The sequence below is a fragment of the Bolinopsis microptera genome, chromosome 11, assembly GCF_026151205.1.
Source record: "Bolinopsis microptera isolate Bmic1 chromosome 11, MBARI_Bmic_1.0, whole genome shotgun sequence".
NCBI lineage: Eukaryota > Metazoa > Ctenophora > Tentaculata > Lobata > Bolinopsidae > Bolinopsis > Bolinopsis microptera.
In genome coordinates, this window is record NC_087082.1 from 8,168,075 (window position 1) to 8,194,894 (window position 26,820).

General features: G+C 37.7%; 2 protein-coding genes across 6 annotated transcripts in view; both read left to right on the plus strand.

The window, feature by feature from the left end:
• LOC134823774 (carbohydrate sulfotransferase 1-like) overlaps positions 1–19,645 on the plus strand; it is a 38,358-nt gene extending 18,713 nt beyond the window's left edge. The window contains exons 2-10 of one of the 4 annotated variants that reach the window (XM_063835329.1): positions 8,895–9,042; positions 10,408–10,535; positions 12,288–12,393; positions 13,053–13,221; positions 16,722–16,843; positions 17,819–17,917; positions 18,148–18,279; positions 18,493–18,618; positions 19,204–19,645. In XM_063835329.1, the coding sequence (XP_063691399.1) occupies positions 8,920–9,042; positions 10,408–10,535; positions 12,288–12,393; positions 13,053–13,221; positions 16,722–16,843; positions 17,819–17,917; positions 18,148–18,279; positions 18,493–18,618; positions 19,204–19,335 (1,137 nt within the window). In that variant the 5' untranslated portion in view covers positions 8,895–8,919 and the 3' untranslated portion in view covers positions 19,336–19,645. The remainder of the gene's footprint in view (positions 1–8,894; positions 9,043–10,407; positions 10,536–12,287; positions 12,394–13,052; positions 13,222–16,721; positions 16,844–17,818; positions 17,918–18,147; positions 18,280–18,492; positions 18,619–19,203) is intronic. The other 3 variants (XM_063835331.1, XM_063835330.1, XM_063835332.1) reach the window with 3 other exon arrangements.
• The window catches only part of LOC134823775 (uncharacterized), an 83,508-nt gene that overhangs the window by 43,968 nt on the left and 12,720 nt on the right, over positions 1–26,820 (plus strand). Inside the window, exons 1-2 of one of the 2 annotated variants that reach the window (XM_063835334.1) lie at positions 21,008–21,017; positions 25,917–25,995. In XM_063835334.1, the coding sequence (XP_063691404.1) occupies positions 25,930–25,995 (66 nt within the window). In that variant the 5' untranslated portion in view covers positions 21,008–21,017; positions 25,917–25,929. Of the gene's footprint in view, positions 1–21,007; positions 21,018–25,916; positions 25,996–26,820 lie in introns of those variants that run through there. The other variant, XM_063835335.1, reaches the window with a different exon arrangement.

The following is a 26,820-nucleotide window of genomic DNA, read 5'->3' on the forward strand; positions in this document are numbered from 1 at the left end:
CATTTTGATGACTGTTTCTGACCTAAAATTGCACGAAAAATCGATTTAACTAGGTTTCAGAACCTATTAACACTTCCTTATCCCTCAAAATCGATGTTTTATAGTTAATACGAGCAACAAGCAACATATATTTTGATCCTTCAGCTTCGGTTCTACTCATGACCCAGGGCCTAGGGAGTTAAGCTGAAACCGAAAGATCGAGGCAATCCTCACTTTAACTGATCGAACAGGTACTAACACAATTTTCAGATAGAAATGTTCGTTGCAATATGTTTATTGCAGCTTTGCAACTTGAGCGAAGAGCAGAGTACGAAAAAACACAGCAAGTAAGCAACTCAGTTTGGTGACTGTTCTTCACCTAACATTGCACCAAAAATCGATTTAAGTTTGGTTTACAGCCCAATAACGCTTCCCTATTCCTCAAAATTCTTGTGTTACTCAAACAAAGAACATTTTGATTCTGAAACGAAGGAGATCATCTCGTTAACAACTCGAACAGGTTACAGGTACTATCACAATTTTCAAAGCAGAGTACGATGATAGCAAAGTCAAAAGAAACACAATGAAGGTAGGTAACCAACACCATGATTATATAACAATCATAATAACAACTGAATTATATTTATTCTGAACGATGGGCAGCCATGCGCTTCGTGATCCTGACCGAGCGACCAATTGTAATACAGGTGTAATGTCAAGTGACGCCGATTCGTCCAATCACAAACAAGAAGAGCGAGTAGACGGATATCGTATGTTTACTTTCCTTATCTGTATTTGACCCTCTGTTCACATAACACATTGTTATCTCTACCACAGCTTGGCTCGGCAATTTCAAGGTGCTCATATCTGCACGTTACACTGCACTGCAGTACACGCCATGATTACGTCATGAACTAGAAATAGTGTGATCGTTATAATATAACCGTGCCCACTACCCACGTACAATATAAACTGTTGGGGGGGGGGAAGGGGTTTTACGATAGGCAAACGATCTTAGAATTAGAAGTAGAATTAGAATCAAATTTACACAGCAATACAATTAGAATAAAAAATAATTTAAGAAGCTTCAATTTCAAGAAGCTTCTTGATAGTCGCTCCTCCAACTGACTGTGGTGCTTACCTTCCAATCATGAACAAAAGTAAACGAACGATATAATATCCGTCTGCTCACTCAGTCTTCCTGTTTGTGATTGGACAGATCGGCGTCACGTGACATAACACCTCTATTACAATCGATCGCTCGATCAGGATCACGGCTGCCCGTCGATTAGAATAAATAAAATTCAGTTGTTATTATGATTGTTATATCATGGTGTTGGTTATCTACCTTCATTGTGTTTCTTTTGACTTTGCTATCGTGCTCTGCTCTGAAAATTGTGATAGTACCTTTTTTTTTATTTCAAAATTCAAATAAACTTTACATCAATGTATTACAGTTATATTCAATAAAAAGACCACAATATCTCCTGTGAAGCAAAAACATGGAAAAAGAGAGCTAGAAAAATATTCATGATACTCAACACTACCAGACTCAGCTGGAGTGAGAAACAATATGTAAAAACATCAAGGTAAAATTTATTTCGGCTGAACCAAAACACGGTGGCAAGACCATAATTACATTGGTGCCGACCCTACATAACCTGTTCGAGTTGTTAATAAGACGATCTCCTTGTTCTTTCGTTGCAGAATAAACATTTTCTTTGTTAGAGTAACACAAGAATTTTGAGGAATAAGGGAACAAGGACAAAAGAAAATCGCGATAATTTAGGCCAAAAATCACGGCGCCGCGACAAGCCAAACAAATCGCGGCGAAAAGATAATATTTTTGCAGAGCTAAGTTAGATGTTATATATTCCCAAACTATTTAATTTTATCGGCTCATGTTCCATGATGATTTAATCTCAAATCACATCATCATGACAAGTATCTGACAAGTGATAATCAATAATAACACTGATTTCACCTAACTGCACAATTTCATAATCCATTGTATGACTCTAATGGTCAAGTCTATGTAATGTCTAGTGGTCTAGTGAACTTTATGAGGTTTCTGCTTAAGACAGCTTACTATCAGATAGAACCATCACACCCGTCTCTTTAATACTTTTCTCTGGAGTTTTACTGCTTAACTTATTAACTTATTAACTTATTAACTTATTAACTTATTAACTTATTAACTTATTAACTTATTAACTTATTAACTTATTAACTTATTAACTTATTAACTTATTAACTTATTAACTTATTAACTTCTTCTAATTCTAGATAGAGCGGTAAAGTAAGAATGCGTGTTTCTGCTTGCCCCATATCATAACCGTTTATACACGGTTATTTTAAAACATTCTACATTCTATGCTATTGTGTACAATGGGTATTTTTTCGTAGATTCCACGGTTTTTCAAGTGAACAAGTTGTTCTTAGGCACGTGCTTCTGGAACAAGTGGTCCTATGGCATATTATGGTTATCGGACAGAATGAGGTTTAAATCACTTTACATCTTTAGATCTATCAAGTAGTGGCAAAATTTTGCAGCTCAGGCTCAGTGGGCGACTTAGAGGCTGTGGCATATTGCCAGCATTGTGGCATCCTTTGTATAAGTTATTCACTATCAATATGTTCGTAAAAATATTTCCTTTACCATTATGAGCTGTTTTCCGTATTGAGTTCGCTAAGGTTTGTTATAAAGTTATAATATAGATTCATTGTCTTGGGCATGGTTCCAAATCTCATGATTCAATGTCACTTTAAAAATTCCTAACTTGGCCTTAACTAACCTTATGCCTAACACATTACATATTATTTTATTTCCTCATCTTTGCCTTTTATTTGACTGTACTATTGTTCATCTTCTCGTACAATTCCTTAAGTTGGGTAAGGCATCGTCATATTTGTTAAATGATTGATTAACTAATTAATTAATTATCTAATCCAAAGGTTGTTAGAGAAAAAGTTGTTCTATTTTATGTTTTAAACACATTGGTTCAATCTAGAACCTTCTACGACATTCAGAAGTCGTTTTATTAGCGGAGATTCAATGTGGTGAAAAGTGGTAATAGTGGTTATTCTTTACAAATTTCGAAAAGTCCAAAATATTGAAAGTGTTTTATAAAAGTTTAATAAAAATTAGTTCATTATACGTGTAATGTATTTGTGAACATTATTTATCAAAATGTATTTTTGAAATATTTAAAAATTTATTAATTATTTACGTAATCAAATAATTAAATAATTTATTTTTGAAAAAGTTGTTTATGAAAAAGTTGTTTAAGAAAAAGTTGTTCTTCTTAGTTTTCTAAACATAATGCTTTAAACTAGAATCTTCTAGGATATTCAGAACGTGACTTATTTGCGGAAAACCAAAGTGGTAAAAAGGTGGTAAAAAAGTGGTAATTGTCGATTTTGGAATTCTCTGGAATGATTCCTGGGACCTGTCCCGACCATTTCCCGTTAAAATTGCTTAGTTGCGAATTTTGTCCGACAAAAAGACGTATTTGACTGTATTATTTAATTTCTTCATCTTCTCGTACAATTCCTTAAGGGGGCATACACCAAAACAGTGGTTTGTGCCGTCCAGACCAAATGACCTCATAGGCAGTTCAGTGACCTTCTAGCGCACCGTTTCCACACCAAAAAAAATTATTTTGAGAATACCCATTTTTGTAATCGACCATTTCCTGGTTAAGAGTGCAATTTTCGGAAAAAATTATTTTGTGGTTGAGACACTATAAGTTAATCATATTTTGCGGTATCGGGTTGAAATTTTGCTCGCCGTTTATTCACATCTATTTCAAGGTGTGTGTAAAATGTTGATATCGTATCTAAAAAGGCTGGTGTGTTATGAATTTTTAAAGTCAAAAAGCTAAAATTGTCCTTTTCAGGCTTATTTTAACAAAAAGTCAGTCAGGGAAGATCGGATTGTTTGATGCTTGACATCAAATTATTCTCTGAATTCTGGCGCAGTTTTTGATGCCCTCAAAAATGTTTTTACTCATTCACCTTCTGATCTATTGGACCTCAAAGCCAAACAACAAATTTAGGCACATTTTTCGTTTTTAATATTTACTGATTTTTCCAAAATTTTGATAGGAATGTGCTAGTGACTTTTTGAAGGGTGCAAAATAACCGCAACTAGCACATTTATATACAGGGTGGGCCAAAAGTCAGTACCCATACGTTGGCCTTAATAGCTCCGCTGTGTTTTATATCTGAGAGCTGTTGCTTTGCAGATGGCATACTGTACTTACTGGTTCGAGGATTCCGTCGTCAAAATTTAAAAATTCGAATATTTTAGACCACGCCCATTCAATATTAAAACACTTATATTGTTTTCTCTGAACATGCTGAACGCCTAATTTTTTCAGAGACGGTAGATTATCAAATGTTGCATATGATCTAACAACATGAGGGAAAACGGATTAGAAATGACGAAGTTATCAAGCATTTTCTGTATCTCGTTAACAATATTGACTGGGTGATTATGTGACACCGTGACACGACACCTTAATTGGGCACTCTTAACAATTCCCATAATGTTTAACGGGGTAGTTAACGGGGGCACCTTATCACGTGATTAGGTAAACCAATCACCTGATCACACGTAATGAATAAACTCGTTATGCTTCATATCTCGGTCATCTGAGAAGGTACAGTTCTAATTCTTTCAGGACAAACGTAATTCGAATGGCCAAACACAATTCAATAACATTTAGCTTGATCCGACTATCCAAATTATCAAATAAATGTGAAAATGAACCTCCATTTGAAAAAAATGAACGCGAATATTTTTCGAGTTGACAAATTCCTCGAACCAGTGGTGGTACTAAGTCATACCAGAAAGAAGTATTTAAATTGGGCACTCAGTGACTGAGCTATAAAGGCCAACGTATGGGTACTGACTTTTGGCCCACCCTGTATGAGTTATGAACAAAAAAACACCCTTAAATGCTTCCCTTTGAAGTTATGGGAAAAAATGTGATTTTTTATCTGCAAAGCCAAAAAATCACATTTTTTCCCATAACTTCAAAGGGAAGCATTTTAGGGTGTTTTGTTGTTCATAACTCATAAATAAATGTGCTAGTTGCGGTTATTTTGCACCCTTCAAAAAGTCACTAGCACATTCCTATCAAAATTTTGGAAAAATCAGTAAATATTAAAAACGAAAAATGTGCCTAAATTTGTTGTTTGGCTTTGAGGTCCAATAGATCAGAAGGTGAATGAGTAAAAAAATTTTTGAGGGCATCAAAAACTGCGCCAGAATTCAGAGAACAATTTGATGTCAAGCATCAAATAATCCGATCTTCCCTGACTGACTTTTTGTTAAAATAAGCCTGAAAAGGACAATTTTAGCTTTTTGACTTTAAAAATTCATAACACAACAGCCTTTTTAGATACGATATCAAGATTTTACACACACCTTGAAATAGATGTGAATAAACGGCGAGCAAAATTTCAACCCGATACCGCAAGAAATGATAACCTTATAGCGTCTCAACCACAAAATAATTTTTTCCGAAAATTGCACTCTTAACCAGGAAATGGTCGATTACAAAAATGGGTATTCTCAAAATAATTTTTTTTGGTGTGGAAACGGTGCGCTAGAAGGTCACTGAACTGCCTATGAGGTCATTTGGTCTGGACAAATTTGGTGTTTGCCCCCTTAAGTGGGGTAAGGCATCGTCATGTCAATGTTTGCAGTTTTCCAGAGTCTAAAGTCTAAAGTGGTCTTGAAACTTTATGTCTAGTGGTCAAGTTGTATATGTCTAGTGGTCAACTTTATGTCTAGTGGTCAAGTTTTTGGCTAACAATGTTACGTCAGCAGACGACTAGACGATTGGGTTAAGAAATGCTATTGAAAGTGGATTCCTGTAAAACAATCGTTTTCCACAGTTCATGCTACCCTGATCATTATATCATATATATTATGTGAACATATTTTCTCGGTTTACTTTACTGAAGTCCGTACCTAGTAATAGTACCTACCTCTCGATATACGATTTGGGATTCGAGGCTTCCCTTTTGTTACTTGTAATGCGATCTCGGAATGCAGGCGGGAGCTCTGTCATTAGAGGTACGTATCGAGAATTACTCGGACCGAAAATTTTCTCAGTCAAAATTTTTCAAAGTTTTTCTGGAAACTTTTTTTCATGTTCATGTTTCATGCTACCCTGATCATTATGAGCTTCTGAAGTCCGTACATACATTCGGAAGGCTGTGAATGTGATTAGTTCCATATAATACTTAAAAAGAACGTGATATTTGGCACTCAGATTTAAAGGAGAATGCGCAAATTTGGTTCTCAGATTTAAAAGAAAATGCGCAATTTGTCGCGGAGAACTGAAATAGTCACGATTTGTCGCAAGGATCTGAGAAAATCGCGATTTGTCGCGGCAAACGTCAAAAATCGCGATTTGTCGCGGAGAATGGGAAAAATCACGATTCCGCACGTGCCGCGATTTCCTTTTTCCTTGATAGGGAAGCGTTATTGGGCTGTAAACCCAACTTAAATCGATTTCTCGTACAACGTTAGGTGAAGAACAGTCACCAAAATGAGTTGCTTACCTGCTGTGTTTTTTCGTACTCTGCTCTTCGCTCAAGTTGCAAAGCTGCAATAAACATATTGCAACGAACATTTCTATCTGCAAATTGTGTTAGTACCTGTTCAATCAGTTAAAGTGAGGATTGCCTCGATCTTTCGGTTTCAGCTTAACTCCCTAGGCCCTGGGTCCTGAGTAGAACCGAAGGATCAAAATATATGTTGCTTGTTGCTCGTATTAACTATAAAACGTCAATTTTGATGGATAAGGAAGTGTTAATAGGTCTGAAACTTAGTTAAATCGATTTTTCGTGCAATTATAGGTCAGAATCAGTCATCAAAATGAGTTAATAAGAGGGTCGATTTCTCGGTTATTTTTGAGCTTTCGTTCAGAAAATAATTCGGGACCTTCAAAAGTTCAAAGGCCAAAGGGGGTAACAAGAAGGAGTTATGTAAGCGTTCTATAATTCCAAAGTGGCATCACATCTTCAACCTGCTGAATAGAGGCGCCACTTAAAAGTAAACAAATATGTATCACCTCCCCACGGGAATCGATATCTATTAAGTTTAACCATGGTATTACACGTACCTACCTCAGTAACCATGTTATTACACGTACCTACCCCAGTACCTATAACCTACCCCAGTACCTACCCCAGTAACCATGGTATTACACGCACCTACCCCAGTAACCATGGTATTACACGTACCTACCCCAGTACCTACCCCAGTAACCATGGTATTACACGTACCTACCCCAGTAACCATGGTATTACACGTACCTACCCCAGTACCTACCTCAGTAACCATGGTATTACACGTACCTACCCGAGTACCTACCTCAGTAACCATGGTATTACACGTACCTACCCCAGTAACCATGGTATTACATGTACCTACCCCAGTACCTACCCCAGCAACCATGGTAACACGTACCTACCCCAGTACCTACCCCAGTAACCATGGTATTACACGTACCTACCCCAGTACCTACCCCAGTAACCATGGTATTACACGTACCTACCCCAGTAACCATGGTATTACACGTACCTACCCCAGTAACCATGGTATTACACGTACCTACCTCAGTAACCATGGTATTACACGTACCTACCCGAGTAACCATGGTATTACACGTACCTACCCGAGTACCTACCTCAGTAACCATGGTATTACACGTACCTACCCGAGTACCTACCTCAGTAACCATGGTATTACACGTACCTACCCCAGTAACCATGGTATTACAAGTACCTACCCCAGTACCTACCCCAGTAACCATGGTATTACACGTACCTACCCCAGTACCTACCCCAGTAACCATGGTATTACACGTACCTACCCCAGTACCTACCTCAGTAACCATGGTATTACACGTACCTACCCCAGTAACCATGGTATTACACGTACCTACCCCAGTAACCATGGTATTACACGTACCTACCTCAGTAACCATGGTATTACACGCACCTACCCCAGTAACCATGGTATTACACGTACCTACCCGAGTACCTACCTCAGTAACCATGGTATTACACGTACCTACCCCAGTAACCATGGTATTACACGTACCTACCCCAGTACCTACCCCAGTGGCTAATAACCATGGTATTACACATACCTACCCCAGAACATACCATATTTCCACGTCATTAGACTCTGTTCGTATCTCTTATATGCTTTAAAACAAATCCCCCTCCAAATCTAAATGTACATATTTTGTTGAACTTTATTTCATGAGGTTAAGTGGGCATAATGTTCCCCCACGGCCCACACGTAGTATAGTACAGTTGTAACCATGGTGACACGTCGCAGTAGTAATATGATATTATACACAGTGTAATCCTTTGTTTATCTAATTGTGTACAAATATGACGGTTCACGATAGTTTAATTTGAATCATGTGTAATCCTGTTACAATGATAGCACGTTATTATTCTGTATATAATTGGTACACGTTACTATTATGTCAACTTTATCTCCAATGTCAAATAGGCTCGTTTATTTTAAAGTTTTATGCTACAGTAGGGGGGGGCCTAGTAAATGTAGAGTCACTGCAGGATGGTTCCTTTTGCAAGGTTCTAATTACTAGTTACTAGTTAATAGTTACTAGTTCTAGTTACTCCTGACAACGGCTAAATGTTCACAAAACACCTGTTTATATAAGGTTTCTGAGAAAATGTAACAATTCAGTAAAACGAGGCTTTACTATAATTAACAATCAACACTGTGCATCATGCCATCATGCCATCATTCCGTTTCCAAAATGTTATTTTGGTTATATTTTAAGTAGTTGTATTTAGATAACTGATATTACGTATTACACTACAGTAACCATATGCATAGTAAAACTGTATACTACAGGTATGGAATGATGGATAGTGATCATGATATCAAGACGGGATATACCTGTAGGACTGTTCACTATAGTAGTTACAGTTATAGTGCTGTGTGCTATTACTGCTTATAGGAACTGTTTTGATGGAACCCTCCAACCCTTCACTAATCAGGTACACAACCCTTTACTTTTTTTAAAAATCTCAACACTTATTTTACTTCGGACATTCCAACAGCCACATTGTTACACAAGTGTGTAACCAGCCAATAACAGGAAGCCGAAGGATTCAATTATACATTAGGCCAGTGACGGTTAAGGTAGTTTGTACCATATTTTCTTCGTCCGAGACTTAGCTGCAATGGGCAGCTCCTCGTTTAACCCTCACACCCGATTTCTCGAGTATTTGGCTGAGTGGACCGGGGGGCTGCATAGACCACTCAGGATCCTTAGCTGAGCGTCGACGACGCTCACCCCACGGCTAGTGACAGAGTCGGGAATCGAACCTGGTACCTCAAGCAATGCCAGGCAGATTAACCAACTGAGCCACTAAGCAGTAAGCCGTTTATTAACTAATCAGGTGCACAACCCTTCACTGATAAGGTACACAACCCTTTACTAATCAGGTACACAACTCTTCACTAATCAGGTACACAACTCTTCACTAATCAGGTACACAACCCTTCACTATTCATGTACACAACTCTTCACTAATCAGGTACACAACCCTTCACTAATCAGGTACACAACCCTTCACTAATCAGGTACACAACCTGTACTACAGGTGATTGCGTTCGTTATTGATTGCATGCAACTTAAAGTTTGTTGAATCGTCGTTTTATTTCGCTCCCCTCCCAGGTAGAGCAGTCTTGAAACTGGAGAAATCCAAATATAACATCACAATATATTATATATTTATAAAAGGTAGGTTATTGATTAATATTAGTACATTTGAATCTGGCTATCGTTTCTCGTAAATTGTGTTTACTAACAACAATTTTCAACGAACTTCATATTTTAGCTCCTTAAAAAGTTAAAACAAGAGTTACGATATAATACGCAGTAAGATGCAAGTTTTAAGCAAAGTACGTTATTTATATGGGCCTGAACACATGGCTGCTAATTGAGAGATTGAATCACCGGACTAACAGATGTGCGAGCTTAGCATTTCAAAATCAGGGCACTTACGTCTTACTAACAGGGATCCCAGAGATCTACACTAGTGTGTGTAACCTACAAATAATTACCTGTATGCAATCCTAGCCGCCGCCGCCCCCCCCCCCCCCCCCCCCCCCCCCCCCTTAGTGCACATTACTCCATGTTGCCACAGCCACTAAAGCAAGGTGTCTTACACAGTGACGTGTGTACTGTGTAATGAATAAAAAGGGGTATCCCGTATCATTTACTTTGTGTGGTACAAATTTTATACAATTATACTGATTAGATTAGGCAGTATACTTATATGTAGTAAGATTTACACATATCACACATACGTGTCGGTTTTTTTATAAAGAGAATTTTTTAAATTCAAATTTTCAAGGAAATCAGAGCTGAGATAGAAGTAAAAGACAGCACCCTGGAGCAGGCACTAAAAGATCACCAATCTTCTGAGAATGTGCCAGTTTCAAATTCAAAGACAAAACTTGTCATTATTGCTACGGAGAGCAGGTCAGTTACTGTTTTAATGTACCTTACTCGGGAATATTATGACTGGGATAAAGTGGTTGGTTTTGGAAAATTCCGCCATATTTTTCCCGGTCATTAATTTTCCCAGTCATAAATTAACCGGCTATAATGTTCCCGAGTAAGGTAAACTAATGGTAATACATTTTGATGCTTGGTGGGTTTTGGAACATTCCGCCATATTTTTCCCGGCCATTAATTTTCCCAGTCATAAATTAACCCGCTATAATATTCCTGAGTAAGGTAATCTCATAATACTACTACTAGGGGGGGGGGGGCCAACGCCCCAAAAGGCCCACACATATCGAAAATCCGAAAAGGGCCCTAGAAATCGGGGCTTTTTGGGGCCTTTTGGGGCCTTTTGACCCTTACCACTATTTGATAGTGTTTATGGACCATAATCTCCATGTTAATACACTCAAATAAACACAAAAGTACTGTGCAAGTAGTCAGATAATATCATTAAAGCACTTCGCATATATCAAACTTGATGAAATTGAAGTTAATTCTAGGGCCCCAAAAGGCCCTACACATATCGAAAATCCAAAAAGGCCCTAGAAATCGGGGCTTTTTGGGGCCTTTTGACCATGACCACTATTTGATAGTGTTTATGGACCATAATCTCCATGTAAATACACTCAAATAAACATGAAAGTACTGTGCAAGTAGTCAGATAATATCATTAAAGCACTTAGCATATATCAAACTTGATGAAATTGAAGTTAATTCTAGGGCCCCAAAAGGCCCTACACATATCGAAAATCCAAAAAGGGCCCTAGAAATCGGGGCCTTTTGGGGCGTTGCCCCCCCCCCCCCCCCCCTACTACTAGTAGTAGTACTGGGTGGCCCAGAAGTAACTGCCCACACGCAACCCTTTAATAACTAACATAATTCTTCTTACAATTGCACAGAAATTTCAGAGATTATAGATATGGGTCAAACTTAGATTTCCTGAAAGTTTCGTCAAATTTAATTAATTACAGTGGGTGTGGCACGCAAATCCCTCTTTTTCGCTAATGTCACCATAAAGTGAGAACACTTTCAGCTAGGGACTTCAAAGTTTCGAGACACATTTGGCTTGATATTTGGAGTGTTTTCCCAAAATTTCAAGTTGGTTGTTCACAATTTTACTGAGTTATGCCCCTTTTAAGATCTTGCAGATACTTGATCCAGAACTTAATTTTGGCCACCCTGTATTACTCATCTCATAATGAGTTTATATAGTTATATGTATGTTAATAAGTTTATGAAACACTACAATAATATGAATGTTAATAAAACCACCCCACACCCCCCCCCCCCCCCCCCCCCCCCAACACCATGAGGTTCCATTCTTTCCCTTCAGTGGCCTCTGCTTTGTATAACGCTGTGCCTCACGAAATCAAGTCTATCCCAACTTTGCCAAAATTCAAGGCAGCACCTGATCGCTTTCTTCATACCGTCCCCGACACCCCTCCTACCCCTGGAATCTGGATATACAGGGGCTAATGGCAATTCAATCTCGGAATGGGCTGTGAGCAAGACATGATAACGGAGACACCGGTGGTGGAGACGCAAGATGTCTGTCCCCCCCCCCCCCCCCACATAACAGTAAACCCCCCCCTAACAATAAACATCCTCCCCACTTAATAGTAAACTCCCTCTAACAGTAAACACCCCCCCCCCCCCCCCCCCGGCCGCCCCTCCCCCCATAACAGTAAACACCCCCTCCCCCCTTAACAGTAAACAACATTCCAGGTCCGGCTCCACCTGGCTGGGGACCATATTTCAGATGATACCTGATCTGATGTACGTGTTCGAGCCCCTAGATGCTCGACATGCTAGTGGCATGGGATATCCGCATGTGAGTGTTTATTATCACTTCGAGATGGCAGGGCCTACTTAAAATATTTCGCAGATTGGCAATTGATCGGTGTAGTTGGTGTTGTACACACTGCACTGATAATGATATCACGTTGAACGTGTAATGTAAATATAGTGTGGATATATGCGAATATATATTCTAAATAACTGAGTGTTTATTGTATGAACAATTATTTTGGGACAAATTATTATCGAAACATTATAATAATAAATTATTAATTTCACACATCTAATAATCAGAAATGAGATCAAAATTAATTTATAATTGTGGGAATGTCGTTTTAAAATAGAGTTAGCACTTGCAGTGGTTAAGTTGAGTTAAATAGGCCTAGGGTTTTAGCACAGAAGAGCTATTAATAACTATTACTTACTTCGACTTCGACTTAGGGCGGTTCAATGTCCGAGCAGATATGATTTTTCTCCAGATATTTCTATCCAGCATGAGCTTGTTAATCTCTCTGCTGTCGTGTCCCTCCGTATAGCATTCATCTACTGGGTGACAGTTTTAGAGCCATATAGATTATAGAAGAAATGGCAGGGACCGGGAAAAATTCAACAGTTGATAATGCACTTATTGAGTAATGTTGACTGTAATGTTGACTGTAATGTTGACTGTAATGTTGACACTAAATCTTTCAGGCACAGCACGATCCATTTGATAACAGGCAGCTGTCAGAAGACTCAAAGTTGAAAGTATTGTCTAGTCTGTGCACGTGCAAATTTCAGACAATACAAGCCTTTGGAAAGGCGCCAGTAACGGTGGAGCAGTCAAGTCATACAGAGTACAATCTCCACAAGGAGGTGCTCAGTAAGTACCATTAACTCTCATGATATTTTATTTTAAATAATAATCCCCAATTCAGTAATGATAATTTCAAACTTGAAGAAACTTCATAGAAAACCGAATTTGAGCTTCCCAGCCAATAATTAGATGTCCCAAAGAGTCTCCAAAAATCTGGATACTCTGGAGTCTAGAAATTTGATGATTATTGGGGAAATTGTATGAATGTCGCGCAAATGTCGCCCAAGGTTTATTCTCAGAATTGTAAATTTTGTCGCCCACATCGGAAATTAACGCCGATAAATTATACTGTAGGGAGAAAACTGTCCGTGAAAGACCTTGTCCGGAAAAGGCCTAGTTCACACAGAGACATGTCAAATGGTAAATGGAGTTATCGAGTAATGTTTGTTCTGTTAGATTAATAACTGCAAACCAGATAACAGCTGAAATCAAAGGATGGAACATTGATTTGAAATTTACTTTTAATAAACAGCTAACGAACAGTGTATTATTAAGGTGCTCTACTGTTTACTGTAGTTGATTAATTCATGATTGCCAAAACAGTGAACAAAATCTCCCTCGACGTGATTCCAAACCGCCAGGATTTCCCTTGATATTCACGCCTAACTACTCCACTACGTACGCATTGACCCTTACGATAAGCTTAATCAAGAAAACGGTCAAAGGTATGGGACTGGTTTTTTCAGTATAGTGCCGAAAAAACTCTGTTTTTATGTGTACTCATTTGATTTCAGCTATTATCTAGTTTGCAGTAACCATAATTTACCAAACCGAATATCTGACATGTATCTTTGTAAACAAGGCATTCTCCGGGTAGTCTTCCGCACTTTTTCGCTATTTCGGATCCGAACTTGGGCGATTTAGACTACTGATCTGAGGAGTTGGACCTTCCGTACCAATCTGTACCATGGTACAATATTTGACGAAAGTCGATTATTTCGAGATCTGAATGTTAGATTTTCTTTAAACTTGCCAGATAAGTCATATGGCTATAAGACGGATGATCTGTGCAAGTTTGGGCGAATTTCTATGTGCCAAATTTGAGATATCACTTCAAATCATAAGAAAATATCTCCAAATCGATACAATATATACAAAGGCATTTATCTGCAAACCCCCCATTTTGAGGTATTTTCTTGTGTTTGAAGTGATATCTTAAATTTGGCACAGATTATCCGTCTTATGACTGACTATAAAACTATCTGAAAGTTTCGAGAAAATCGTATATTCGAATCTGGAGAAAATTTAAAATTAGTTAAGTTATTTGTTGAAACACTCTATTTTCGACCTTTACCATATTATGATATGGTACAGTGCAGTTTTGACGAAAGTCCTTCTGGGTCCAGGAGGTGTTCTAGCAAAATTGTAAGCGAAATTGTAAATATGTCCCCCAAATGTCGCCGATTATCGATGTGAATTTACGCACGCACCGAACTTATTCGCTATTTTTGAACCAATTCACACCATTCACACCAATTCACACTTATTCACAATTTTGAGATGAAAACATCTGGATCGAGGAGGTGTTCTAGCAAATGTGTGGGCGAAATTGTGATTATGTCGCTTTATGTCGGGCGAGGTTTATTTCTCAGAATTGTGGGTATGTCGCTATTATTCGGATCCATAAATAACGAAAAGTTACTTGCGTGCGCCTATTTTTATATAGTTTTATAGATCTACATATTGTAAATCTGCTGAGCCTCTCGTAGGACGGCGGCTAAGGCCATTATAGTTAACTAGCTCATCCCGGTTCGAGCCTCGTCAGAGGTCATTTTTTTTGCATTTATTGATTACTTTACTACAATTATCAGCAGAGCACCTTAGTAATACACTTTATCAGATAAATTGTAGTGTTCGGACTTCAGCTAGAGAAGACTTGCCTTCAAGGTTTTGTACGGAGAAGGCTTCGTTCACACTGGAACATGTCAAATTATCTGTAAATGTTTTTTTTGTTTATGGTTAGAATTTAGAATGGAATCAATGTGATGAAGATCCAGAGTTAATTACCTGCTAGGATTAATAAGTCAGTTCTACAGTTGAAGAGATTTTTTTCAAACTTTAAATGAAGAAATCGGCTCGGAACTTCATTCCTAGATTCATCACTTTCAGTTAGTAACTACGGTGTACCATGGAACCAGTTAAAGCAGCGGATCAATTCAAAACATTCACATCCCACATTCTTAAATCTACATCCTTCACCAAAACCAGTTTGACCACTTAACTTTTCATTATTAATTGCAATATGAGAGGCGAGAGCCTGTAGCCAGTGCAGGAACAGTACCTTGAGATTTCGACCGTAACCGGACCATTTTTACCGTTACCGGACCATATCATCTTCATCTTGTGGCATGGTTCCCAAGCCTGATAGTAATACATATGCACTATGGCAGTATCTAGTATATCCTGAGCGGTGGAGATCTATCAATAAAGCACTGTTCGTTACCTGTTTATTAAAGGTATTTCCAATCAATATCATGTGTGATAATTCCAGCCTATATCTATTTTTCAGGAACCATAAACAATAGTCAATATACATACAATACAAGGCCTTCTCTGGGTAGTCTTCTCCTGACAACAGTATTATTTATGTAAACTCGCGCACGCACCTACCTTTTTGCGCATAACCATAGTTTTGAAAAGCGACATACCCACATTTTGAGAAGAAAACATCTACTGTCTGGATCTGAGAAAACACCCTTCTGGAACGCGCAAATGTGTTTTCTTTTGAGAGTAAAGCGCTTTAAGGCTAATTACCAAGCGCGCGGCCGGCTCGATCATAATATAATATCCGTGGCCTGCTGCATGCATGCAATGCATCCGGCCACGGATGAGGATGTTGTACCAGTGTCGAGGATGTTGTATGATGAGGATGTTGAGGATGTTATACCAGTGTCGAGTAAGCACTAAGCATCAACATTTTGGAATTAATTAGGGAATGTTAGATACAAATAATAATAATTTACATGAAACAAAACACAGATGAAAACACTGCGCAAAATTACCTACTATACAAATAAACCACATACAGACGGCGACACCCAAAATGCTCGTAGAGTTTTTCAAGTTATACACGCCTAAAATTAAAACAGGATTGTCACGTGCGACACAATCCACCCTAAGATGCAAGTATAGTTTTACTAGTGTAGCCCAGGCCTAGTTTTATACTTTCCACTTAGAATTATAACTGGCACTTTGAAACACCCTGCTGTATCGTGCCTGGTGTAACCGCGGCGAAATTCTTGTTTTGACTGATGCGTGGTTGTAATAATGTTATTGATCTCCAGTACGTAATATAGAGCATTTACTAGAATTCTTCAGTAAAAGACATTCCAAATTCTCCCTTATATTATTAATATCAAACAGATTGCTGTTTTTTTTTTTCAAACAAATTCAAATTGTCTGATATAGCAGATTGAAGTGTTGCCTAATAAAATAAATAACTAGCATATTGATATATATAACAGATTTAATATTGATATCATGTAATTTATTTATTTAATTCGCAGAGGGTAGGAACCACATGGAGACGTTTTGTTCCGAATTTTCTGTGGTCATGCCGAAATGTATCAGATTAACGGACCTGTCCATCCTTAAACGGTTACCTGAGTTCGGCTGCTCTAACTTCCAGGTTTAATATAATAATGGGGGGGGGGGGGGGGGGGCCAACCATATTAAAGTATATTAAAGTATATCCCCGGGTCAAAATCGGAAAAAATCCTACATTTTAATATACTTTAATATACCTACAATTAGTAGATTAGAAGATAAGCCAATTACTGGTCCCCTGAACTCATACTTCATATATTTTGGCTCATAAATTAGTCAAGTATCAATATCTTTGAACAAGACTAACCTTACATGAAAGGTAAATCTAATCTATACATTAAATAAAACAAAATTTTTCACATAATTTTTTATAATGTAGGTATATTAAAGTATATTAAAGTATATTAAAGTATATCCCGGGTCAAAATTGGAAAAAAAACCTACATTTTAATATACTTTAATATACCTACAATTAGTAGATTAGAAGATAAGCCAGTTGCTAGTCCTCTGAACTCATAATTCATATATTTTGGCTCATAAATTGGTCAAGTATATGGTAAGTAACATGGATTCAAAATTTTAATGGAGAAAATGTAGGTATATTAAAGTATATTAAAGTACATTAAAGTATATTAAAGTATATTAAAGTATATTAAAGTATATTAAAGTATATTAAAGTATATCCCCGGGTCAAAATTGGAAAAAATCCTACATTTTAATATACTTTAATATGGTTGGCCCCCCCCCCCCCCCCCCCAATAATAAGTTAATAATAAGTTAATATAATAATAAGTTAATATAATAATAAGTTAATATAATAATAAGTTAATAATAAGTTAATATAGTAATAAGTTAATAATAAGTGTTTCTGAAACAGAATATCGTTTATACTCATTGATAACGTTCTTTAAGCTTACAGATCTTAACCCTATGTTACTGGTCATGGTATGTTACTGGTATGTTACTGGTATGTTACTGGTATGTTGCTGGTATGTTACTGGTATGTTACTGGTGTCTGATGTATATGCTAATTGTACGTAATGTTATTCTTTGTCAGGTTGTACATTTGATACGAGATCCCAGAGCTGTTCTAAGATCCAGAATGGTTACTTTTCACGAGCTCTACAGTGGCAACGGACAAAAAACAGCCGTAAATGTACCTTTATTATTATCTCTACAGTGACAATTACGGACAGAAAACAGCCATAAATGTATCTTTATTATTAGCTTTACAGTGGCAACGGACCGAAAATAGCCGTAAATGTACCTTTGTTATTAAATTCTAACTTCTAGTTACTTAGATTTCAGTGAATAACCAGTTTCATGACATGATTCATGCCAAGTACCAGACTTTTAGCTTGGGCAGCCTAAATAAACTCATAAAAGGACTCCCAGGAAATGAGTGAGGAGATGATTTACGAAGCAGCGGTTGCCTTGTGTACTAACGGCGTGAAGAACGGGGCTACAGCCAAAGAGCCATGGTTACAAGAAAGATACATAAGAATACGATACCAAGATGTACGTTAATAACCTCCCTACCCCACCGGCCCGGCCCGCCCGCCCGGCCCCCCCCCCCCCCCCCCCCCCCCAGTATAACAGGACTGTACAACGGAGCTAGACTAGCGTGATCTTATTATTATGTGACATCTCCTGTATAATGTATAATGTATACGTGTATAAATATAATGTATACGTGTATACTGTATATTGTATAATGTATATCTCCTGTAGATGGTTGATAAACCCTACGATAAAGTGGAAGAGTTGTATAACTTTGTGAACAAGCCGGTCACAGAGAGAGTTACAAACTTTGTGGACACTTCAATGACAGGACATTCCGTCGGGTCTAACTTTGGTGTGAGTTCAATTAAAGATTCTTTATTTTCTTATAATCTTTCAAATCTTCGTTGTAGTGTTAACTTAGTATACTATACTATTGTAATAATCAAAAAATATTCATCCCGACCGAAGATACAGTCGATCTAAGTGTAAAACATTAGTCATTAGACACAATGTAATAACTACAAAACCGATCATAATTTGGCTCCAATATTCATTGCATGTGCTCGTTTCATCCTCGTTACCACTTACCAATACCTTACATTTTCATTTTGCTGTTGTTCATCCAATTCCGCGTGGGTGGTACATATGTATTAAAAAACTTTCGAATTATATAACTTGGATAATAAGACATTTTCAACTGTGGTAACTGATCATTTTAGTACCTAGAGCTGTATTTGAAAAATCAAACACAATGCATACCATTAACAATGTGATTCGATCGAATCATTCAAAATATCTAAAATACGCGAAAATAAACGTTCATTCGGGAAAAAATGTACATCGTTATTATTTGATTTTTTATATTCCTCGAATGTTACATTCCTAGCGTGTCATTCCAAAATGAATTTTTCCTGGAGAAACCACAGCTTCTATTTTAAGGTTATTAAAGATTCTAAAGCAGTTGCGGAGAAATGGCGCACTATGGACGGGGACAAGATTGCAATCATTGAAAAAGCCTGCAGCGAATTTCTCAAAACATTTGACTACGAATTATTTGACGGGAACACATAATCTACCCATCTTATTCTTACCAGACAACTTTTATAATTTATTAAAGGGGTAATAAGAGCAGAATGATAAACAGGTTTTTACAATTTATATTTACCAAATTCTCCAGTAACAGGAGTATAATGAGAAATTATGAATTAATTAATTGAAACTATGGTTAAATTTTTGCTTGAATTATTTTGTTTGAAATGTAAATTATATAGATATTAATGCAGTTCTTAATATAAGAAAGAAGAATGTTGACAAAAGCATGATTACAAACACTCGGAAATTGAGATCAGATTTGTATTGTTTATTTGCTATACTGATACAAGCACATTATTTCATTTCATTTACATGAGGAAAAAAAGATAATTTAAAGTTATTGTGAGTTTAAAGAAAACCCTTTCCATATACTCTAACTTATAACATGGATTCTTTGTCCTTGTCGGCTCGTCATCCACGTTAGTCTATGTGCTATGTAATAATTGGAGGACTTCGACGCGCAAACTATCATTCTTACTAGACTATAGATCGTTGTTAACCATTAACGGGTGATTGGTGATACTCTTAAAATATTTGTCCAACTCGGCGCGCGTCTTGGTAGGTTGTAAACCTACAAGATCGTTGCTATATTAATTCGCAGAGCAACGATCTGGAAGGGTTGACATCGTCAATCAATGTAATAAAATTAAACGCTTTAACTATGAGTTGGTTCTCATATAGCCATGTGTATACGCGTACTGCACGTGACGCGCGCTACTGCAAGCGAGAGGGCTTTGTATCACGTTGTGACCCCCACGGTCGTTTCACACTGTAAAGTTTCTACGATACAGGGGGAGCCGCGCGGCGGGTCATACAACGTATGACAAAGAGGGCTTTGGTTATTATTATATAGAGCAAATGAGTTGGCACAGAATTTTGTCTCCGATTTTGATAAATTTTGTACCAAAAGTTGCCTCTAAATAGGTAGTGCGCCATCGACAGTGAGCCGCGCGTGCCGACTGTAGGATGGTTTTTTAGCGCTAATTTCGGCCAGCACAATTTTCTTCAAACAAATAGATATTAAGTATTCTTCCCGACCTCTGATTGCAACAAAAATTAGTAAGCTTACTCATAGACTTACAAGGAAAGTGTCCGAAAAGTTTAAAGCATATCCAACCTTCAGACATTATGTTACAGCTAAAATCAGCGTATTTCGCCCCATTTTTATCACTATATCAACTCCGATATCCACCAAATTTTTCGGACAGTTGTGAAAGCCCTATTGGAAGGTCGTTGCCAATTTTCAGAATGATCTCATTCAAGGAACTGAAGATATATCCAAATAATACGACAAAAATCAACGAATTTGGTCAAATTTGGTCAAATTACGCGACTTTTACAGCTAATTTCGCTCCAAAAGCCGCGCGCCATCAAATATGGCATCTAGGCGAAACTCACTGATCTTTCCAAAAAGGTATGACAAATTTGGTATTGTGAAAATTCTCACAGTCTCTAGAAAACAATGGTACAAAAATTTTAAAAATCCGAGCAAGTTTATTTTTATGGTACACCCCCTACTCTAAATGTGAATAATTCAAAGTCGAGCTGTATGTGCCAATATTTGGCGCTAATATTATTATTACATATAGACTACGTGTTCATTTTCAATTCCGTGCTGGGTTAGTCCATTAACAATGAACAAAGAAATTATAAATAATTTGAACGCGATGCTTTGATTGACGATGTCAATCCGTCGAGATCGTTGCTCTGCGAAGCGATCGTCGACGATGCGAAGCAAGAATGCTAGTTCGCGCGGCGCGTCGAAGCGGCGAAGTCCTCCAACGCGATGCTCTACAGGGCCGCGCTGCGCATTTAGTTTGGCAACCGTCTTGCGTCTGCAAATCGGCGAGATGCGAAAAATTGAAATCGTGAATCAATAAATTATATTTTTAATTTTGCCTCTTAATCCAATTTGGTTTTATGGACGACGCGATTTCACCCTGGGGAGCGTAGGGCTAGTTTTCTTCATTCTTGAGAATGCGCGGAACGTCCCCCATCTATAATATACTTGTATCACGTGGTGACCCCCACTGTCGCTCCACTATAATACGATACAGGGGAGCCGCGCACTTCGTGCGCGGCGGGTCATACAACGTATGACAATAATATACAAAGTGTTGCCTTGTACGTAGCAGATGTACTGAATAATTTTGTTTATTGCACACCCGCATCATTCTGTTAATTTAATTTATCAATCATCTAGCAAGCTATCACTGATTTCAAGTGTCATTATCACCCTCCCAATGGTGACATGACATTCATAACTTCGCAACGTCATTTAATCACATCATACTTGTGGCTTGTGCTTGACAATATTGCAAGTTTGAAGTTATTATTTGTATGTATGTTTACACTACCAATATCATATAAATTTAATAATTTTAATTGTTTCGGTTTTCAACCTTGCTAAAAAACAAATAACTTCCGGCCAATTTGGAGGACTTCGCCGCTTCGACGCGCCGCGCGAACTAACATTCTTGCTTCGCATCGTCAATCGTTGCTCTGCTTCGCAGAGCAACGATCTCAACGGATTGACATCGTCAATCAACCGGCCATTCGATAAAGCAGTCGCCAAAACAAAGCTAAAATTGATAATTAACCTTTGTACTTCATTTCGGAGATTGTAAATTATCAATGAATAATCTGTAAAGAATAATGCAATGGTGTCCTCGATGTAATAATGGGCAAGTACTAATATATAATAATATATATATATAATAATAACTCAATGAAACAAAAAGTTTTCTATGAAACAATAAGTTTTATTTTACATTGCATTCCCTTAATCATAAATAAAATAAGAACTTAAACCATGAATCAATTAACTAGAAGTAAACTTGGGGTAATCAGAGGCGGCTATTGAGGGCGTCCAGGACCAGTGGCGTAACGTTGCCTGTTGGCGCCCCCCTGCCGAAAAAAGCGCCCCCCTGTTGGCGCCCCCTCCCCTTTTGGTGCCCCTCCCTAAAATTGAACAAATTAGGTGATTTTAAAGAATACGCCGGTAAAATCTCTAAAAAAGTGTGTATCTAGAGCAAAACGTGCAGTTTTGCTAGTACTTTAGTTAAGTTTTCGAAATTGTCCCACATTCAAACGACGATTTGGCACCCCCCTAAGACGGCGCCCCCCTGCACAGCGGGGTCAGCAGGGCCTTTCGTTACGCCACTGTCCAGTGTTTATTACGCTAACAGTGATAGCAGGAAGTCGGAAAACGTTCTACGCAACGACCTGACAGTGGCACTTTGTTTGTGTGTTATTTAGACTACAATTGAGAGACTAATTTAGAGACTAATTTGAGAGACAGTTTTAGAGTTTTTTCTTAGTCGAACTATAACTATGAGTCTTCGTGAGATACCAGTTTTAGACGACAGCGCTGACTACAGCACATGGAAGAAGAAAGTGCTAATATGGCAGCTTGGCACCGCAGCATCAACGAAACAGCAAACTAGTAAGCTGATTATGAACATGAAAGGTAGACCACAGGAGGTCTCTATAAACATGACATTAGAGGTGCTAGGGGCAGAAGATGGAGTCGTTAAACTCATTGCCAAACTGGACAAACTGTAGGACAGTACCCAGTCTTTATTTAAGGCAATAGATGATTTTGAGGGATACAGGAGAGGAGATGGAGAAGAAATACGGAATGATCGAGAGAGCTGGCAATACATAAAAACCTTTGTTCAGAGTAGATTTGGAAAAGTATCTTGATTGAGAAATAATAAGGCAATCAAATGAATGTTTTGTGTCGTTTAATGTATGAGTCAAGAGCGTTGAGTCAATCAAAAGTCAATGTTTCTATTTTAGGAATTGTGAGTTTATTCAGCTTTATGTTTTGTAATTTGTTATGTGTCGTGTTTTAAGTTTTTATCGCATTTTATTGTCGGATTCTATGATAATAAATTTAGAAATGAGTCAATTATGTCTGTTTATAAGAAATAAGAGTAATATTCAGTATGTATATCCAGTTCCATGATTCGTAGAATCGTGTTTTAGTCGTTTTTACGAGTTAATTGCTGAGCAATGTCAGGAGTATTATATATTATTTCGTCTCGTCAGTTTTTATTTTAAGTTTGTATATTTAATTTTAATTTGCAAAAGAATGTGGTCGCAGGTAAACATAATAATATATCTGCGTATATAATATGTTTGTAGCTAATTTAGGGAGCTAATCTACTTTGCTGAGTTGTTCTTTTAGTATTTATCTCAAATTATTTACTCGTTTTATGGGGACGCTTTTAGTTTTTGAGCTAGATATTATAACATCTCGGTGAGTTTTTTTTAGAACAAAGGGATCTCTGTATTGCTAGTAATTTTGAGCTCGTAGGTGTAGAAAGTACTTATAGTGTTAGCATTTGAAAATGCGCGCGCGCGGCATTTATATTTTAGCGGGGTTTTAAAGAGATTTTAATATGACTTGTTATGTTTTTCTCTGTAATAAGTTCCGAACAGTTTCGTCTCGATAGGTTACTCAAGGTGATAATCTGAAGACATCTGATGCTCCAACGGGGTTGTTGAGCGTATTTATGATTGATGTGTATTATTAAAATGTTTGACAGTTTCGTCTTGATAGGTCACTGCGGGAGATAATCTGAAGACAGCTGTAGCTCCAACAGGGTTGTTGAGCGTATTTGTGGGTACAAGTTTATTGTTTGATAGATTCGTCCAGATAGGTCACTGCGGGTGATAATCTGAAGACAGCTGTAGCTCCAACAGGGTTGTTGAGCGTATTTAATTATTTGATGGATTCGTCCAGATAGGTCACTGCGGGTGATAATCTGAAGACAGCTATAACCCAAACGGGGTTGTTGACTGTATTTTAATTATATAATGGATTCGTCCAGATAGGTCACTGCGGGTGATAATCTGAAGACAGCTATAACCCAAACGGGGTTGTTGACTGTATTTAATTATTTAATGGATTCGTCCAGATAGGTCACTGCGGGTGATAATCTGAAGACAGCTATAACCCAAACGGGGTTGTTGACTGTATTTAATTATTTAATGGATTCGTCCAGATAGGTCACTGCGGGTGATAATCTGAAGACAGCTATAACTCAAACGGGGTTGTTGACTGTATTTTAATTATTTAATGGATTCGTCCAGATAGGTCACTGCGGGTGATAATCTGACGACAGCTGTAGCTCAGACGGGATCTTCGAGCGTATTTTTGTGTAATTTAACAGTGCAATCTTGAGAGAAATTGGGGCTAGCATTGCTGGAAAAGGAAAACCGGGGAATGTTATTACTGTTCACACCTTTCTCTCTCTTTCGTGACAGAATACTTCTAACCGTGTTTACCTTTTCTAGCAATGACAAGCAAAGAAGGATAACCGATTGGACTGGGGAGGAGTGGAACATTGGCAGCACACTACCGTCCAATCGGTAAGTATTTATAATGTTTAGTTATTAGGTATTTATTTGGAATTGGTTTAATTTGGTGGTAAAGTTATTCTATTATGTAATAAAGTATTTTGTTTTACAGGTTTTGTACATACGACAAATACGGGTTTTATTGTTCAACTAGAGGCCATCTAACATCCAGGACGCACTAAAATTATTTTATTTTGGCTGGTGCTTGAAATATTGATTAGTAATCGAATGTGATCTTTGCGAAATTTTGTGTTGTAGGGTTCCAATCCTCGTTTGGACAACTACGCCGCGCGTTTTAACTCATAGTTAATTGTAAACGGTACAAAGCACATCAAGCGCATCCACTACAGGTAATCTATATGATTTGGTCGTCCAGGACACCTTGCAATTTGAACTATTGACTGTTATGATTCTGCGCGGCTGAGATTGTATACGTGTGGTGTCCTGTTTCACCCATGTTATAAGTTTTTGTTTATTTGCTGTCGCCTGTGACACATTACATACATGAGGCACTGTGGCCTGTGTGTAACTGTAATGTACGTTGTAATAATTTAATTAAAGTCATCAGTGAATAGACATCGGCAGTTTGGGGGGGGGGGGGGGGGAGAGCTTGGGGCGGTCCCAAGCCCCCCCCCCCCCCCCCCCCATTCAATCGATTCACGATTCTTTGGTGATATATTGTGTACCATAATTATTTATTCAACTTTATTGGTTGTTATTATTTTTATTATGGCAAGTGGTTGAATTTAGTGCAACAGGGCCAGGGTCAGTTTCTCTATTGTCTTGAGACGATCTCTTCTTTATGGTCACACATAGAACTTGCACTGGTGCCAGATTTGCAAATGGTATGAAGCTGTTTATTTAAAACTGTGATTTAGCCCAAAGTGTCCGCCGTCCGGTGATGAGGTGAGGAGGTATATAATACTCTCCTGTCAAGCTGAGTTGTAAGCAGCTAATAAATTTCAAGGTTTGGAAAGTTTTTTTCTGGGCACTTTCCATTTTGAAACCTTAAATATTGGAATATGATCCCCTAGGCCCTATCCTATGGCTTGGGAGAGTTCCAGAATTAATAACTGTTTCCTTAGTGTTATTCAGGATGTTATCAATTTAAGAGCCTTTACAATTATGCCTTTCATGGCCTGGGTCGATATTAATTCGATTATGATATTTATGACATTATCCTATGTTCCTGTAGCAAAGGAAATTATGGGTATTGAATTTAGAGCGGACAAGTTGAAGAAACCAAAGAATATTCTTATACTGGCTCAAATTGTAAGTTTTTTAATATGTATGTTCACATAAAATAACATTATAAATTTAACTCATTGTTTACCTATTTTGATTCAGGCATAATTGTTAGTCATCACATCTACGGATGTTTGATTCGGATATTTCTTTCTCTATGACTGCTCACCTGCATACAATAACAACATTACATTCAGTGCTGCCATAGTTTACTGAGCTGTTATGTGGCAACCCTTACTGTTATGTGGCAACCCTTACTAATTTAATGTATTGTTGCCAAAAACGGGGAGCCGGCGTTCAAATTGGTTTTTCATTCTTTGTACAAGAAGATTGGTCGAAAAGATCATTTTTAGTTTACTGACGAGCGAATTCTTACAAATGGAGGAACGAAAAAGGAACTGTCATCATTTCTGTTCAAAGTTGTGAATCGGTCACTAGGCTTGATTAAGTTACTGAAAAATGGATGTTTAGAAGAAGATTCTTTGAAATCGGAAGCCAAGCATGCAATCAAAGAACTAGCTGCTGTCCAGAATAAGCATCTGCACTGGTTAGCAAAAGGGAACAGATAGATATTCTTCAATCTGATATTCAGACTACATTGAAGAAATAACTGGAATCATACAGTGAGGCTGTTAAGAAGTCGACTGCTGAATCAATCACCTTGAAGAAGATTAAAACAGCTGTAAAGGAGCTGTTTTACTCCTGAAGAAGACAGGGGTAAAAACCTCATGATATTTGGACCGGAAGAAGCAGCTGGCAAATATCTACGGTTAATGAAGTATTCATGTCGATTCAAGAGAAACCCTTTTTCAAGGCAGATGAATTGGGAAACAGCATGGTAGTGACATTTAC